Source organism: Acanthochromis polyacanthus, chromosome 15 (assembly GCF_021347895.1).
Source record: "Acanthochromis polyacanthus isolate Apoly-LR-REF ecotype Palm Island chromosome 15, KAUST_Apoly_ChrSc, whole genome shotgun sequence".
Lineage (NCBI taxonomy): Eukaryota > Metazoa > Chordata > Actinopteri > Pomacentridae > Acanthochromis > Acanthochromis polyacanthus.
In genome coordinates this window covers 15920404-15935396 of record NC_067127.1, presented here as the reverse complement: position 1 = coordinate 15935396, position 14993 = coordinate 15920404, and the positions used below count along the sequence as shown (strand labels likewise).

The 14993-nt window shown below is 41.6% G+C and overlaps 2 protein-coding genes across 3 annotated transcripts in view; one reads left to right on the top strand and one right to left on the bottom strand.

The window, feature by feature from the left end:
- macrod2 (mono-ADP ribosylhydrolase 2) overlaps positions 1 to 14993 on the top strand; it is a 415173-nt gene that overhangs the window by 72702 nt on the left and 327478 nt on the right. The gene's annotated exons all lie outside the window — the stretch shown is intronic.
- flrt3 (fibronectin leucine rich transmembrane 3) lies at positions 3085 to 13669 on the bottom strand. The gene is made up of 3 exons (XM_022198431.2): positions 13377 to 13669; positions 7305 to 8023; positions 3085 to 6240 (listed from the first exon to the last, which is right to left on the bottom strand). The coding sequence occupies exon 3, from the start codon at positions 6196 to 6198 to the stop codon at positions 4264 to 4266; it is 1935 nt and encodes a 644-aa protein (XP_022054123.1). The 5' UTR covers positions 6199 to 6240; positions 7305 to 8023; positions 13377 to 13669; the 3' UTR covers positions 3085 to 4263.

Here is a 14993-nt window from a genome sequence, read left to right as displayed (position 1 = left end):
TGGTGACCTAGCCATTAAAAATCCTTTATTGTATCCTCAGTTCTTCAGATGCTGGGAGTGCAGGAGGATTCTTGTGTTCACTCTTTGCAAGCCACCAACAAAATATTTGATGTGCTTTCCTCATAGTTGAGATATTTTAGAGTGTCCTGAAGCATCTCCACCAATCAAATAAACCTGGTGGACTGAGAGGCTGCTGCTCATTCTACAGAGCTCATGGGAACCAGCGGGCAGCGAGTGGCAGGGTTATACAAAGTTTAAGTTAGACCACTACAGATTCATTTAGTTAAAACATAGCAGTTGAGAAAAATTCTTACCGGGCTTATCAAGCTGGGAAGGGCTATCTAGTTGTGAGGGGCTCGAGGAATGGCCAATGTCCACATACGTTTACAGCTTTTACAAGTTTATAAAAAACTACAAAACACAATGGAATTAATTGTAACCATGTTTGCCTGTTTACTTGAATAATTCCATACGGCAGATAGGTCTATGTTTTATCAAGGTGTCTGAGCCTAACTATACTCAGTCCAGTTGATAGACCATCTCAGTTTGAAAATCATATATCAAAAACTGAAATCTGATCCTCTTTGTATCAGCTCATTGGCATACTTGGATGCCATGTGGCTTTGTACAGTTCTGAAAGCAATTAAGCCATGAACTCGACATCTAACCTTTTCTTCATTGTTCTTGTCCATAATTTCTAACATCTCTGGTAAGAATGCCTTGTAATAAATGCCAGGGGGTCCTTTCCTGAACACATCGTCCTTATGGTGGACAGGTTGCCTAAAAATCTCCCTGGCTACGTTTTGTGGGTACTGATAGCATCAAATTTTTCATCTTTTGAGATCCTTGAACTGAGTCTGACCTGACCTCAGTGACCTCTAATCAGTCATAGGGTCACGTGGGCTGTACTTTTTGAATCCTACTGATGGTGCTGACGGTGAAAAAAACATGCCCAGCTACTGGCGATGGTGAGGTCATCCAGGGGTGCTTTGATGCAAACGTCTATAGGAATGCAAATGTGACCGGCTGCCTGACCAGTACATTACAATGGGAATAACGGCAGCCTGGGGCAGACAGTGCAGCTGCCCCCATTAGTTTTAATCGCTGGGTTTCAATAAAGAAAAAACATAATTAGGCTCTGTGTGTGTCACAGAGGAGACAAATGTATCGGGTAGCTTGTGTTGTTTAAAGACTTGTCTGACCTCAGTGAGAACTTTAGAGTGATTAAGTAATTGTTTTAAAGGGACAAGATGGGTCAAGGGTCATTAGTGATAAGTGAGGTCACACAGGGTTGTCGGTAGTTGGGTTCATCAATTTTGTCTCATACTTGGGTCAGCACAAAGCTACTCTGTTTTATGTATTCTTTTCAGTGAAAGTCACAACAATAGCAATGCTCCTTTACCCATTTAACGAAACTGTAATTTATCACACAGGTGAGAGAATATGTGAGAGCAGCTTGCTCATTCTCAGAGCTTTAAAGTGGTCATTGTACGTCAATCATGCAGACCAATGAGAGTAATTTACTCAGTCCCGAAAGCCATCAATAAATCTTAAGATTGCTGCATAAAGGAATTGCAATAATCTCACTGACACTAAATTGGAGTCTTTCTGGCTCAAAAAGCACCTTAAACATTTAAAGGTTCCTTGCAATTATTAGAAATTTGGTCACTCTGCTTAAGCAAAAGAGCAAATTTCCAATTTCTCAACAATCTGCAAAGGCTGCCTATTCATCAGTGGGAAGCTGAGGCTTGTGAAGCGCAGCTTGAGGATCTCTGCTTACCGTAGTTTCAAGCTTCGGCAATAATAGAAATGGGCAATTTATTATCGTTAGGTTCACTGTAATTTACTTCAAAAAACATACTTGTTGCCACCTTATTTTCTTTTATGTTGTAGGAAGTCACACTTTTTACGCACTTCTGACCCTAAGATTTTTTTTAGTCAATTAAGGTAAGGTCTGAAGCTGAACAGAAAAACACAAGATAATTCACTGACAGCATTCCATGTGGGAAACTTACCTATTCGTAATTCAAAGTAGACAGTTTGTTTACTTTAATTCACAGTTAATGTGATATATATTTAGTGTACAGGGCAGAGTTACTGTATACTTAAGGTTTGGATCACTTATGCAGCTTTTAGCGGCTCCCCTTACTGTAATTAAAGCTTTCACAGTGTTAAGAGCTTGTGGGTGTGTGAATGTGGGTATGAGATTTTTTTTTTTGATACATATTGAATACTTATGTGCTTTTGTGTAGGAGAACGGTCAGTGCCAGAAACTAGAGAGTATAATCTGAAATGCATTAACTTCGCTTAAGTTTTCACAAGATGTTCTGTTTTGCTTGCTTTATAAAATGAGTCTCTATTGCTGCTTTTTCCTGTGTAAGTTTTCATGGGCCCTTGCTGGGGTGAGCTGCAACCATGTCATTAAGTGTGCTGCATGGAGCCCAGAGGAGTGTATATATACTCTGTCCTCTGCAGAGATGGGCATCACCAGCAAGGTCCGCCTGTACCACCCTCCATATGGTGGCTCGTTATTAGTTTTCTGTTGCCCTGGTGCCTGCGAGGTTCATCAAACTCTAGAGTCCATGTCTCTATAGCCCAGTTTCTGCTCTACTGTGATATTTCTCTCTATGGCCAATCGGATAAGTCACACATGACTTCACCGCACGAAAGAACAACAGCAGCCTCAAGCAGATGTTGCTCTGCACACTGCCCATGGAGTGGAAAACTCAAGAGTATCTGGGTTACTGTTAAAGAGTTCACTATGTCTTGGAAGGGGATATGTAGTCTTAAGGGTACGAAATAAGGCCTCAGAATTCAGATTTTTATGAAGGATAAAAATGCAGTAGGTTATGTTTTTCTTCTTCATTTCTAGATTGTATTCGAAGTTGGTAATTTGAGATGTAAATGTATAAAACTGGGTCCCATGGAGTCACCATTTTTAGTCTATTCCACTTCGATGGAATTCTCGTGAGAATGAAAAAATAGAGCAATCACAACAAAGCATAGTGAGATAGAATTAAGTGAACAGAACAATAGAAATATTTTGAGTGCAGTTTGTTATACCCAAGGTAAGAGAGAGGAACGTTGTTTTTGTCGACTTTTATTCTGTAATATGACCAATATTTTCATATTCAAGTGTGTATGAAAAAAAGTCACTGGTTTCTTAAAAAGCTAAATACAATAAGCATTGGATCAAGGCACATACAAGACTGGCCAAAGGGCATACAATGCACTTTGGTTTTCAATTGTAAAGAACAGTTAACTTCAAATTGTGGCAACATAAAAGTGTTCATTTGGAAAATAATACAAAATAATACTCATAACAAGGAGTTGCTGACACGGTGGTAATTCTAAAGAAAGCCAACATGTTAAGTCTTTTTGGCCTGGTGACTAGAATGACGTATGGTACATGGTACTAAAGAATGCCGCCATTGTCATTTGGCCATTGTTGGCTTGTACAAATAGAGATAGTGGGGGTCCTCTGTGTCAGTCGGTCCTGTCTACTTGTTCTGAGGAGCAGAGAGCCCCTTAAGGTCGGTGTGCTTTTTCTGCCCTGTGCTGTGGCCTACAATCCTATCAGAAACATTGGAACCCTGCTTGGGTCGCTTTGCTGTGTTTCTTCTTGCAAACAGAACAAAATAATACATTTAACAAAGCAGAGATAAAAGGCATGGCACCTCATCTTTAGTTATTCATTCTCCACACCAGGTGAATACTAAAGTAAGATTCTTGGTCCGTTGTATGTGGAGACAGCTATTGCCTGCTCATTCTTTTCGAGGGCAACATGCCTGCTTTGTGAATTACTTGATCAGCTGTGCCTTAGTTTACGTCATGTCATTTTTTTGCCTTTTTGTTTTTCTGACAGCCACAAAGTTAAAAGAATGACCTGTGCTTATACTACAAGGTTTTCTAAAGTCTGATTGTTCAACACAGCAATGAAAACCCACTTTCACAGTTGACAAGTCATCATATCTTAGTAGAACACAGAGTTTCTTTTGTTGGTCGATAACCTTAAGCAAAGGAAATACAGTACAAATTACTACAAATCCCTAAAATATAGAATTGCAGTTAGTTACAATACCCACTGATGGTTCAGTGATGGCCTGCAACCGGAACGTTCTCCATCTTCATAAAATGTCCTTAAATATAAATTATATGGCAAATGTACAGAACATTGCTTCTTTAGTCTTATAGATCCAGTGTTTTGTAAAAGTCTTGCCACTCTGTTTAAGTCACACTCATCATGAATGTCAGTGCGCAATATCATGAATGGGAATGGTCAGAATCTGGTATTCCACTGTCTCTGTAGCTTCTGTTGTTAATACTGTTCTCGGTATGTGGACTTTTGTATAAACTCAGGCCATTAGGTGGGAAAATTGTGTGTATCACAAACTCCTCCTTGGACACAGGCAGGTGATTTATAGGTATCATTTGAAAAGAAGTTTCTCGTATTTCTAGGATGGAGTTGTCCTTTTTAGTGCCAGCCTCAGCATAGTCATCCTTTCTCCGACGGCCTTTGTTATAGGTGCAGTTCCTGGAAAAAAGTGAACCATTCCTGTGGACATACCAACACACCAGTGCCAACATGATTATTGCCAAAAGAGCCACAGCCCCTCCAATGATAGCAGCCAAAGGCAGACTGGAATTTTTGTAAGGCTCTTTCTCCTGCTCTCTATTTAAAGTTGTGGTCGGGTTGTAGGATTTGTGAGAACCAGTCTCCGTCTCGATGCAAACAGGGGTCTCGTCTGACAGGTAAATGTTGCTGGTCTCCATGGGAACCATGCATATTCTATAGGAAGACTCAGGCTCCAGTGCAGTGAGCAGATACTCCGTCTTTTCCCCTTGCACAATGGTCTCAGTGATGGAGCCAAAGGCAGGGCTGTGTCCCAGCTTTAGCCAGCTGAGCCGTAGAGCAGTCATGGGTTGTGACACCCTCCACGATATGTGTATTGTATCTGCACTACTTGACTTCACACTGATGGTGATGATCTTTCTGCCTGAAGAAGTGGTAGTGCTGTGGTAATTCTTACTCACTATAGGCCTTTTAGTCACAAATAAGGGCCACTGGGGCTGTGAGGGGCGCAAAGTGTTGGAGACTGTGCTTGTCTCATAAGTAGGGAGTTCTGAATCTGTGCAGTCAAACATGTCGGTAGTTAAGTCTTTAATTGCCATTCCTTTGACCTTATCGGGACCCTGGCACATGAAGCCACGTACATTCACCTTAGATGGCAATGACCGCAGCCAGTCACGCACCCATTTCATCCTGCAAGTGCATTGCCAGGGGTTGTTGCGTAGCAGGAGCTGTGTGAGATTGTCCAGATCTTCAAATACACCCTGCGGGAGGCTGCTCAGGTTGTTACCAGACAGGTCTAGGCGGTACAGCTGCCTAAGGAAGGCAAAAGCCCCAGGTGGGACCCGGTTAATGTGATTCTCTTGTAGCTGCAGCTTCTCCAAGCTGGTGCCTGGCAGGTTGGCTGGCGGCGAAGTCAGGGAGTTCCTCACTAGTGAGAGCTCAGTCAGGTTGATCAGGTTGATGAAAGCCATCTCCCCAATCCCACGGTTGTTGAGAAGGTTACCATCAAGGATTAGACGCTTCAGGTTGATGAGATCTTGCAGCGATTGCTCTGAGATGGAGGATATGCGGTTGTCATCAAAGCGCAGCTCCTCAATGCTCATGGGCAGCCCTGAAGGGATGGTACTTAGGTGGTTTCTGGAGAGAAAAAGCAGTCTGAGGTGATTACTGTCCCTGAAGGCTCCCTCCTCTATGCTGACTGCTGATACTGAGTTATCATCCAGGTGCAGTTCCTCGATGTAGGGAATTTGGGCTAGAGACGCATGGGTTATCATCCGAACGTTGTTCTCTTGAAGGTGGAGCTCTTTTAGTCCTAGAGGAAGGTTAGTAGGGAACTCATCCAGATTGTTGCAGTAAAGGTAGATCTTCTCCACATTTGAGAGTCTGCGCAGCTCTGCAGGAATGCCCGAACTCTTAATACGATTGTTTTGCAGAAAGAGCACTGTTGCATCCTGGGGCATACCGGTAGGGATGGAAGTCAGGCCACGGTCATTACAGTAGATGAAGGTCCCATCGCAGCGGCAGGCTGAAGGACATGAGGCAGAGGTCACCAAGGGGTTAGCAAGACCCAGCAGCAGACCGATCCTGATTAGGAAGAGAATAAAGGTCTTGCATTGACGCACCATCTTGAAGGTGTGTTGCCTGGCAGTCTAATCACTCAAGAACCCCTGGGGAAAAGACACAAGTGTACATTTAATGCACAAGCCCTTTACAGCGGAGCCAAATTCCTGTTCTCATAATTGCTGGGTGTTTGAAAAGCTGCCTGCAGCACTTTCTAGATTAAATAACTGCTGAAAGAATCTGTTTGAATTCTTCCCATTAAATTGATATGAACTGATCATTAGGATTACCAGACAGTGAAAAAGTATCTTTTGTTTGCACAATAAACTGTTTCAGAGCTAGCTTTACATCCCTATATGCACTAGAATACAGATGTCCTGGAATTAAAAGTTTAACTGCACTGCATTAGAAATGGGGCTGCTTTTGTTGTTGTCTCTTTGATAAGAAATGTTGCACCTTCTTAGCTCTGTGAATTAAAACTCTGTGCCTCGACATTTTGGCCCTGACTTGTGAAATGTAATACATTTCCTAGTTGTTTGACACGTTTCTCTACCTCAAGGCTGTCTTTCATCACTACAGTCCAGAAGGGTGAACAAAGTCAGGCATTGTTGATGGACTGTTGTGAAACCGACATACTTTAAATCCTGTTAGATCATTACCCATGTCTTTTTCCATTCAAATTCTCGGGTTTAACTGAGCTCTTACAAGATAAAGAAATAAATATCTCATAGAATAAAGATTTGATTAAATTTCATAGCACTTTAAGAGCCAGGAAGAACATGTTTTTGTAATCAGTTGTCTGAAACTACACGATAAGTTTGTAAGTTTCAGTTATCTTTGTACTGCACTATGCTGCTGAATTTTTGCTATAAATGTGGCATGTTAAAAACAATTGAAACTTTATATTTTTAAACAAGATATTTAATGTCACAATTCATACACTTACAGCAGATAGCCTTGAAATGAAAGGGGGAAAAAACAGCAAAAGCTTTTGTTTGTCTTTGTGTCTGTTTTTGCCACTGATGTGTGGTTCCTTTTTAATTAGGCTAATACTGAATTATAGCTTTAATTATGCATTCCTGCCATGACCTCTCTTTCTCTACATCTCATTAGAAAATTGTGGTCTAGTCAGTGAAGTGGAAAAAAGCAAGGCCATCTGTATTTGTCATACCTGATTTATTCAATGTGGTTAATCCTTTCCAGCCACCAAAAATCCAATCAAGATTTCCTCTTGAATTTTCTCTTATCCTTATTGAAAGGAAAAGTTTGTCCAAGGGGTTTCTTGTGATATCCTGACCTGGTCAGTGTTTGCTGAGTGGATCCTTGTTTGGACGATGACCTCCACTGTGTTGTCAAAGGCTCATGCTTTCAATGCCTTTACCATGGCAGATAAGCCTGTACAAAAAGCATCCCCTCTCAATGACAAAGCATGCACTCTCAGGTAATATTAAAAATCCTAATGGCCAGTGCAATTGTCAAGCTCAACAGCCATAACCCCAAATTAGATTTTTTGGGTGTTGTATAGGGATCCGTGTGTTGGACAGAGCGAGCTTTAGCAAAGGCTCCTTTCTGCAATCAGGCCCGACAGGCATGATGAGTTGACACAAAGCTGGTCTGAGCCATGCCAATCCCCTCTGCCACAGGCTCAATCCAGGCCCGTTCACTTGTGTACTCCACGTCTTCAGGTAACCCAGAATCCTCTGCTCTCTTGTTGAGCCTGTACACGCATTAATCCAGGGCTCTGGTCCCTTTTCCTGAAGCAGATAACCAATGTTCTCCTCTCCTCTAAGGAGAAAAACAGGGTGAGTTGCTTATCCTTCCAAGCCCAGCTTCTCTCACACATGTGCAGCTTGAGTCATACTGTGGCCTCCTCACACCTGGAGTGGTGCTCTGAAAAATAATAGAATAGAGGAACAAATTTAGTGCCCACGTTGGTTGTTTAGAAAAAAAATGCTTTGACAAACAGGTGACGAGAGAGTAATGATTCAGTATTGATTTTAAAAATGTATATTTTGCATGTAATTCCAAGAGAAATTATGGGTACAACAGCTTTAAGAAAGTTCTCGTTTGAGTTATAGATTTTTAATGTGACACCTCGAGTGAAATAGATGTTGATATTGGGTAGTACTAATCCTACATAGAAATGTGTTTGATACTGATCTCTGACCTGCCTTACATTGTGAGTTTGTACTTAAATATAGCCTTACTTCTGTGCTTTGATTTAGCCTGTTGACCTTTTACAGCCAGTTACTCTAACAGACCAAATTTCTTTTCTATGGTGATACAAGAAAGAATGCCTGTGCATACAAAAGACAACAGTGATCTAGACCCCAACTCGACAACGTCTGAGGGTGGAGCCCCTTATGCCCTTCTCGGTCCAGTTCACTGCATAGCTGAGCTTTTGGTGTTTTACAAGAGAACTAGTGCTGCGATTAAAAAATGCAGTCTGTGCCAGTTTGAAAACGAGGCTAGTCCAGATTCTATACATGAGAGGAAAAACAGATCCACATTGTTAAAAAGCTCTCATGACAAATGAGAGCACATTTGAATTTCATATGAAGAAGAGAATGGCTGCATCCATCCCTGTCACTCCCAGCTCCTCTGTGACCCCCTATCCCCACCCATCCTCTCTTTACATTCTATGAATGCTGTTTCTGTTTGTAAAAATAGAATTTCCTTTGCCAAAGAAAATGTTATGTTTCTTTCACAACACAATAGCTTTGTGTCCCGATAGGTAGCCATCCATGTGACCTGTGGCACTGTGTGCTGTAAAACATTCAAAGGTAAATTAGGAACAAGAGGCCCGGCCATTTAACAGTTGTAACCCATGACAAGGAGAAGATTAAGGAATTGAGAGGCTTGTAACTCGATTACACCTCCTGAGATGCTGTCTCATAATAACACCCCCTTCCTTCTTTTCCATCTAAACACGGGCCCTTAGTCCAGTATTACATTAGTAGTAGATTAGAGTCTGGGCAAAAAAGCACCAGATGTGACCTCTACTAACTTGTGGAATAAAGGAGTCTGACAAGGGGAAAAAAAGATTAAATTTAGTAATGGAGTTTCAGAAAATGGCGGGATGATAGAAGGATATGTGATGTCTGTCTGCTGGAATGAACTTTTAATGCAGCACTTAGTCCAGCTATTTCAATTTTAAATAGCCCTTTACACCTAAAGGTTTTTCATCCTCTGAATATTTTTTCAGTATGTAGTCTTGATTTGAATCCTTGAAATCTTTGCATTACATAAAAGAAAAAAAAAAAACTCTGAATTTCCGTCTTATCAACGCAGAAAGACCCATCTGCACCTGGAAAAACAGACCTTTGAGAGTGCCTTGGAGTCTCCTCTTTTTGTTTCAAGGATTTTTTGAATCCCCTTCCAAAGAGCACCTCAAACTAACTCTGCCGAGTCCAGGTAGCGCTCCTTTTCTTTGTCTTCTGTAGTCCAGTATATGATATGGCTCAACATTTGCAGTTACTTTGCCTTTTTCGGCCGCCACAGCTTTGCTACCTGAGATAACAGAATCTGATTTAGTGTCTGGTAGACGGAGCGAGGGGCCTGGTTATTCATTTAGGAACATGCTGTAGCATAATCTGTCATGGGCCCTGGGTGTGTGATGTTATACTGTGTGTGATTGATCAGATGTCTGCTTCAAACATATAGCACATCATGCTTCTTTTACAAGGAGCACAGTTAGGCCTAGATGCTTGATGGTTTTCTCCCCCTTTTCTTTTTCCACGCTCATCGGATTTCAGGAGAGTGGCCCCTCTCCATTGTTTGCTACAAGGCAAGCATGTGGACCGTGTAGCCTCACAGAGGGGGTTTCGGTTTTAAGAACTTTTATTCAGACGATTTAAAAATTCCTCTAATACAATGCATTATGCAGGCTTTTTCTAGTACTAATAATACATACCTACAGAAATATATACACTCACTCACACACACACACACACACACACACACACACACACACACACACACACACACACACACACACACACACACACATGCTATATTGATGTGCACACAATCATTTAGAGGGCAATAGATAGACGCTGAGTTAAACATTTTTAGTGATGGATGTCTTTCTCCATCGTTCTAATAAGCTCCGCCGGCAGGACAGGGGATTTCTCTAGCAGTCAAAGTGGATTCTGCTTCATTTAATCTGAACGGGCAAAGTTAAATTGAGCATCCTGGTAAAATTGTGAGTGTGTGTACAGCTAGTTACCTTTTAGTGGGGAGCGTAGGAGGCTCTCACAAAGCTGGACACTGATAGCCATTGTGAGCTGAACACGCATAAATGCACATTAGTCGGCAATAACAGAGCCCAAGACTTTGTGCCCCCTAGTCATACGCTGCACAAGAAAGGCTTTGGAAAAAAAAAAAAAACTTAAATAGAAACAATTTCATGCCTGTCAAAAGTATTGCAGATTATAATGACTTTTAGTTCAGTAAAATGCAGAATAATATTACATGGGCTGCATTTAGGGCGGAAAGAGCTGCAGAAGTAGCAATGGCTGACTGTTAAATTATTCATGAGCCCTGAAATTAATTTTGAACCACAGTAGAGCTCTCCATTGGGAAATCAATGTTGTTTGTATCTGCTGTTGATTATTCATTCTAATTCAAAATATAATTTTGAATTATGATTGATGGTGCACAATATAGTTATTGTGGGTTATAATTTGTTCAGATTTTAGTCTCAAATGTGTGTGAGCGACATTGATTGGCAAGTTGATAGGTTTTTGGCTAGCAATCGAACCGGAAAACATTCATTGTTTACGGCTGTATGATCATGAAAATAAATGTACTTGCTTTGGTTAAAGACAATTGAACTTCACCTGATATGAGAGCAAAGTAGTATTTTTTTCTATTTAAATTCATGATTTTCTGATCTGAAATAGAGCTGAGTTTTTGTATGATGCAAAACCTTGTGTCTGTCGCTGATTAACATTTTACTAAGTTGTATGTTAAGACACCTGGCAGCGGCCTACTGTGCTGCCGAGACACAATGGAACATTCATGGTCACATCTGAATTCACAGGAACACTGAACACGTTTCAGCCAAACAGAAAAATGGGGAAAAATCTCTGCTCGTTCTACGGATTTTGTATGTGGCCTCCTGGTGCTGTCTTTCGCCGGGCTGAACAGATGATATTCTTGCTGGCCCATTAAGAGCATACAGAGGCCTGGGACAGGCGGGGGTCTCTCTTTTGTAATAGCCTGAAAGGAGAGATCTGTAGCAGCTGCAGTTGTTTTTCCCCACATGGGGTGGTAGGCACTGCAAGATAAAATGTATGTGTGTATCTGTATGTGACAAGCAAACACCAAAACACTGAATACTCGTATTAAGCTGCTGGAGCCCATCTCAGTGTAGGCCAGACACTTACCCGAAACAGAGGGATTTCTTAACCTCCCTACTCAACATCCACGGTTATTTTTGAGTCATATTGCCAAGTTTATTCCTACGTATTTCAGCTTTTCAGCCCTGTTTGTACTTTTACTTTCAGAAACCGTTTGTCTCTTGAAGCTGGGGATGGATGGTAAAATATGCAGCTTGATAAATAATGAAAAGACTTGAATTAGGGCCTCCTTAGATTGCCTTGGTAGTTATGAAAGTCTTGTATTACTTCCCCCTCCCCATCCCCAAACCTAGTAATACGTATTTTAGGCTTTAAATTTTCTGGCCATAGAAAATTCCATTTGTAGTGACCTGGTTAGTTGTTAATCTGCAATGTGTATTCCCTCTGAAAGCAATTGACTGGGGACTTTTGCCTCAGGCAGTTATCAGTGAAGACAATTGGGTCTGTCCTCATGTCTGCCATGTTTAACAGCTGATTTATTTTTATTGTCTCTCGAACAATGAACAACAGTGAGCTACTATTGCGTTACTCAACAATATTTAAGTCAAGTTTGCATCCAGAGAAATGATGCTGCAGCCTATATATAGATACATATGTATGTACAGTCATTGCTTAAAGCCTGGATGACCTTATCCTCTGGTGAAGATAAAAGGCTGTGTTAAATTGGATTAACAACTGTCCCTGCCCTGGTGTTGCCAAGAAGGCGTCCACTTTATTGCATTGCTCTAATGGGATAAATATCAGTTTGAATGGAGAGAGAGAGAGGGATGCATTAGCATTACAGATTGACATTTAGACTGAAGAGTCTTGCTGTCAGTCCTTCCATCTTACTGTAAAGCGCGTTTCTATCTGCATGCTTGTTTTTAGGCACAGAGCTGCAAGTGCAGAGAAAAGGCACATATTTGCACTGATGTAGCGACAGTATGTGTTAAATGACATATGTGTTGCAACTTTAATGGATCGTGCGTTTTTTGTTTTAATTTTTATTAAATTTTTATGTATTTTTTTTAAATTTTCACTGGTTCCTAATGACTGCGCCCGACTCCCTCCACGTAAGATGCTTTTGGGGAGGGGATGTGTCAGGGTGAACGACTTTCATAGTTGCACAGTAAATTTTCAGTAGACTCGCATATAGCCTATCTATATATGAAGAGATCCGTCCAGACAGTGAGACGCATTTAGCGGACTTTTCTGTCCTCCGTATCTAAACTCGGCGGGATCTGCGCTGCATTTTCCAGCAACACACCGGGGTGTCTTCTCCGTGCTGCGCCACCGACGCTGAATCAGACAGCCCCGCTAATCCCGTCAAGTTTGCGTATTCACCACTTCTTATTTTCACACCGATTTTAAGGAGGGGGGAGGGGGGGGGTATGAAAAGCTGAAATAATGAAGCGAGAAGATTTCGCTGCTCTCTCCGCGTTTTTCAGACTGAATGCGAGGAAGAAGAGATTTTTGCGCGTCTAAAGAAGAAAAAACAGCAGTCCTGGTGTTTGTGGTGAAATAAGAGGGACGCAGCCGAGCCAAAGTGCCTTCAGATAGAGGAATAATTTGATCGGATTTTTTCTCTCTATCTCAAGCTGAGCAGAATGATGTGCAGTGTGTGAGCGCACAATTTGGTTATTTGGATGGAAAGTGCACTCACGGTTGTTTTGAAAAAATATGAGCCCATATCTCTTTTCTTTGAGGCTATCACTTAAAATGAAAGCTGATATTTTGGAGCATTAAAAAACGAAAGATGGGGGAAAGAGGGCAACTAATTAGGTACAAGCAACTCCTGAGGATTCCGCATTACTTTCAATTCCTTCTGCCAAGAAAGAAGATCCAAAAGACGAAAAGGATGCATTCCCAACAGGACTGTACCAGCAAAAAAAAGTACTTACCTCTATAAACAACCCAAAAAATGGGAAAGTAACAGGTATCCTCTTAAATTCACAAGTGGGAAAAAAAAAATAATCCAAATCCAGGCTATGAAGATTTAAATTCAGATCCCCCCAAAAAACCACAAAACTCCTCTCACTCACAAGGCTAGGTCTATTTGGAGTTTATCAGTAGCAGCACTGCTATGTTTACTGGTGCCCCCCTCATACACACACACACACAATCTGTAGGCTGTGCGAGGACATAGGTGCACGGGTAGATCTCAATACAAATGTGGAGTTGTGTTTTGCCTCTAGCTTTGCTTTCAATAGAGCACTGATGTCATCTGGAGGAGGAGCCTCTCTCTCGTCTGGCTCTCTCTTCTTCCTCTTCATACCTCCTCTGCTCTCGTCCTCTCTCTCTCTCCCTCTCTCTGTTTGGAGATGCAGAGTGCAGGATGCAGTGTTGCTTGGATACACTAGGGGAGTGGAGGAAAGGGGAAAGGCACTCACATCCTTGTCAGATGTGTGCACTCAAGATGAGGAGTAGTCGCTGGTTGGAAAGCGATGCTGGCTGGCAGAAAAAGACAGAGGGAGTGAAAAGAAATAGTGGAAATTACAGTATGTGTGTGCACGTTGGTAAAAATGAGATACACACTCAGGCTTTGTTTTTTGCGTCCTTGTTCACTTATCATTTGTCTCAGGTGTGTCAGGATAATGTATAATTATTTTTGGGGCATTTGAGGCCCCTGTTTCATAATTGTCAATTATCCATTTTGCTGGTGTTTTATCTACACTGACTGTACACGTTTTTTTTCCTTTTCTGAAGCACAAGTAGAAATCCAATGTTTCACAGTTCTAAATCTAAACTGTTTGTCCAACGAGAGGAGAAAATTATATCTAAAATGCTAATAAACACTTTGCTTTTTTCTGTGTTGAAGCACATACCAGACACGCTTTTTTAAGTTTGACAGCTTATGAATATTAGATGATGTTGTCGCAGTGAACCAGAATAATTTATAACAAGAATTCAGATATATTCCTAATATGTGGGTCTCTCTGTGTGTGTCTGGCTTTGAATCTGTATGCATACATACAGAATTCATGCATGCGTGTCTGTGAGTGGATACAAGATGGACATGTAGCGGATCTGACATACCTGAACTGACTCTTGCCCCTCTTGCTTTCTGTTTGACTCACTTTGGTTTAAATGAAGCCAAACAGTGGAGTTGCTTCCATCTAGGCCCAAAGCATCAGTGAGTCAGCCCGTTAGTCAAAGGGCTGTACAGCAGGGCTGACCCAGCCAACACTCTCTCCTGCCCTGCGTCATCTCCAGTGTTTCCCCCTCTGGCTACCTGACAAGGCAGACACCACAACCCGGTGCATTGAGCTGCAGTGGAGCAGCTCTGCTCATCTGTTGCTGAATATCAGCTTCCTGTTGATGCCATTGGGTCAATGATTGGATCCGTGTGATGTGTGCAGCTGTCGGCGTAAAGCGGCGACCGCTCTCTTACATGTCATTCACTACTGTCAATACCACTTTTTGTTAATTACCTCAGGCCTATTATGCTATTCAGCTTTGAATGCTCGAGCGTCTGCATTCATTTTCAGTAAACAAACAGGTTTTTTTTTAGAGACGTG

Bases quoted from the DNA above. Each gene is read 5' to 3' on its own strand.
- flrt3 (XM_022198431.2), bottom strand. From the start codon at position 6,198: ATGGTGCGTCAATGCAAGACCTTTATTCTCTTCCTAATCAGGATCGGT.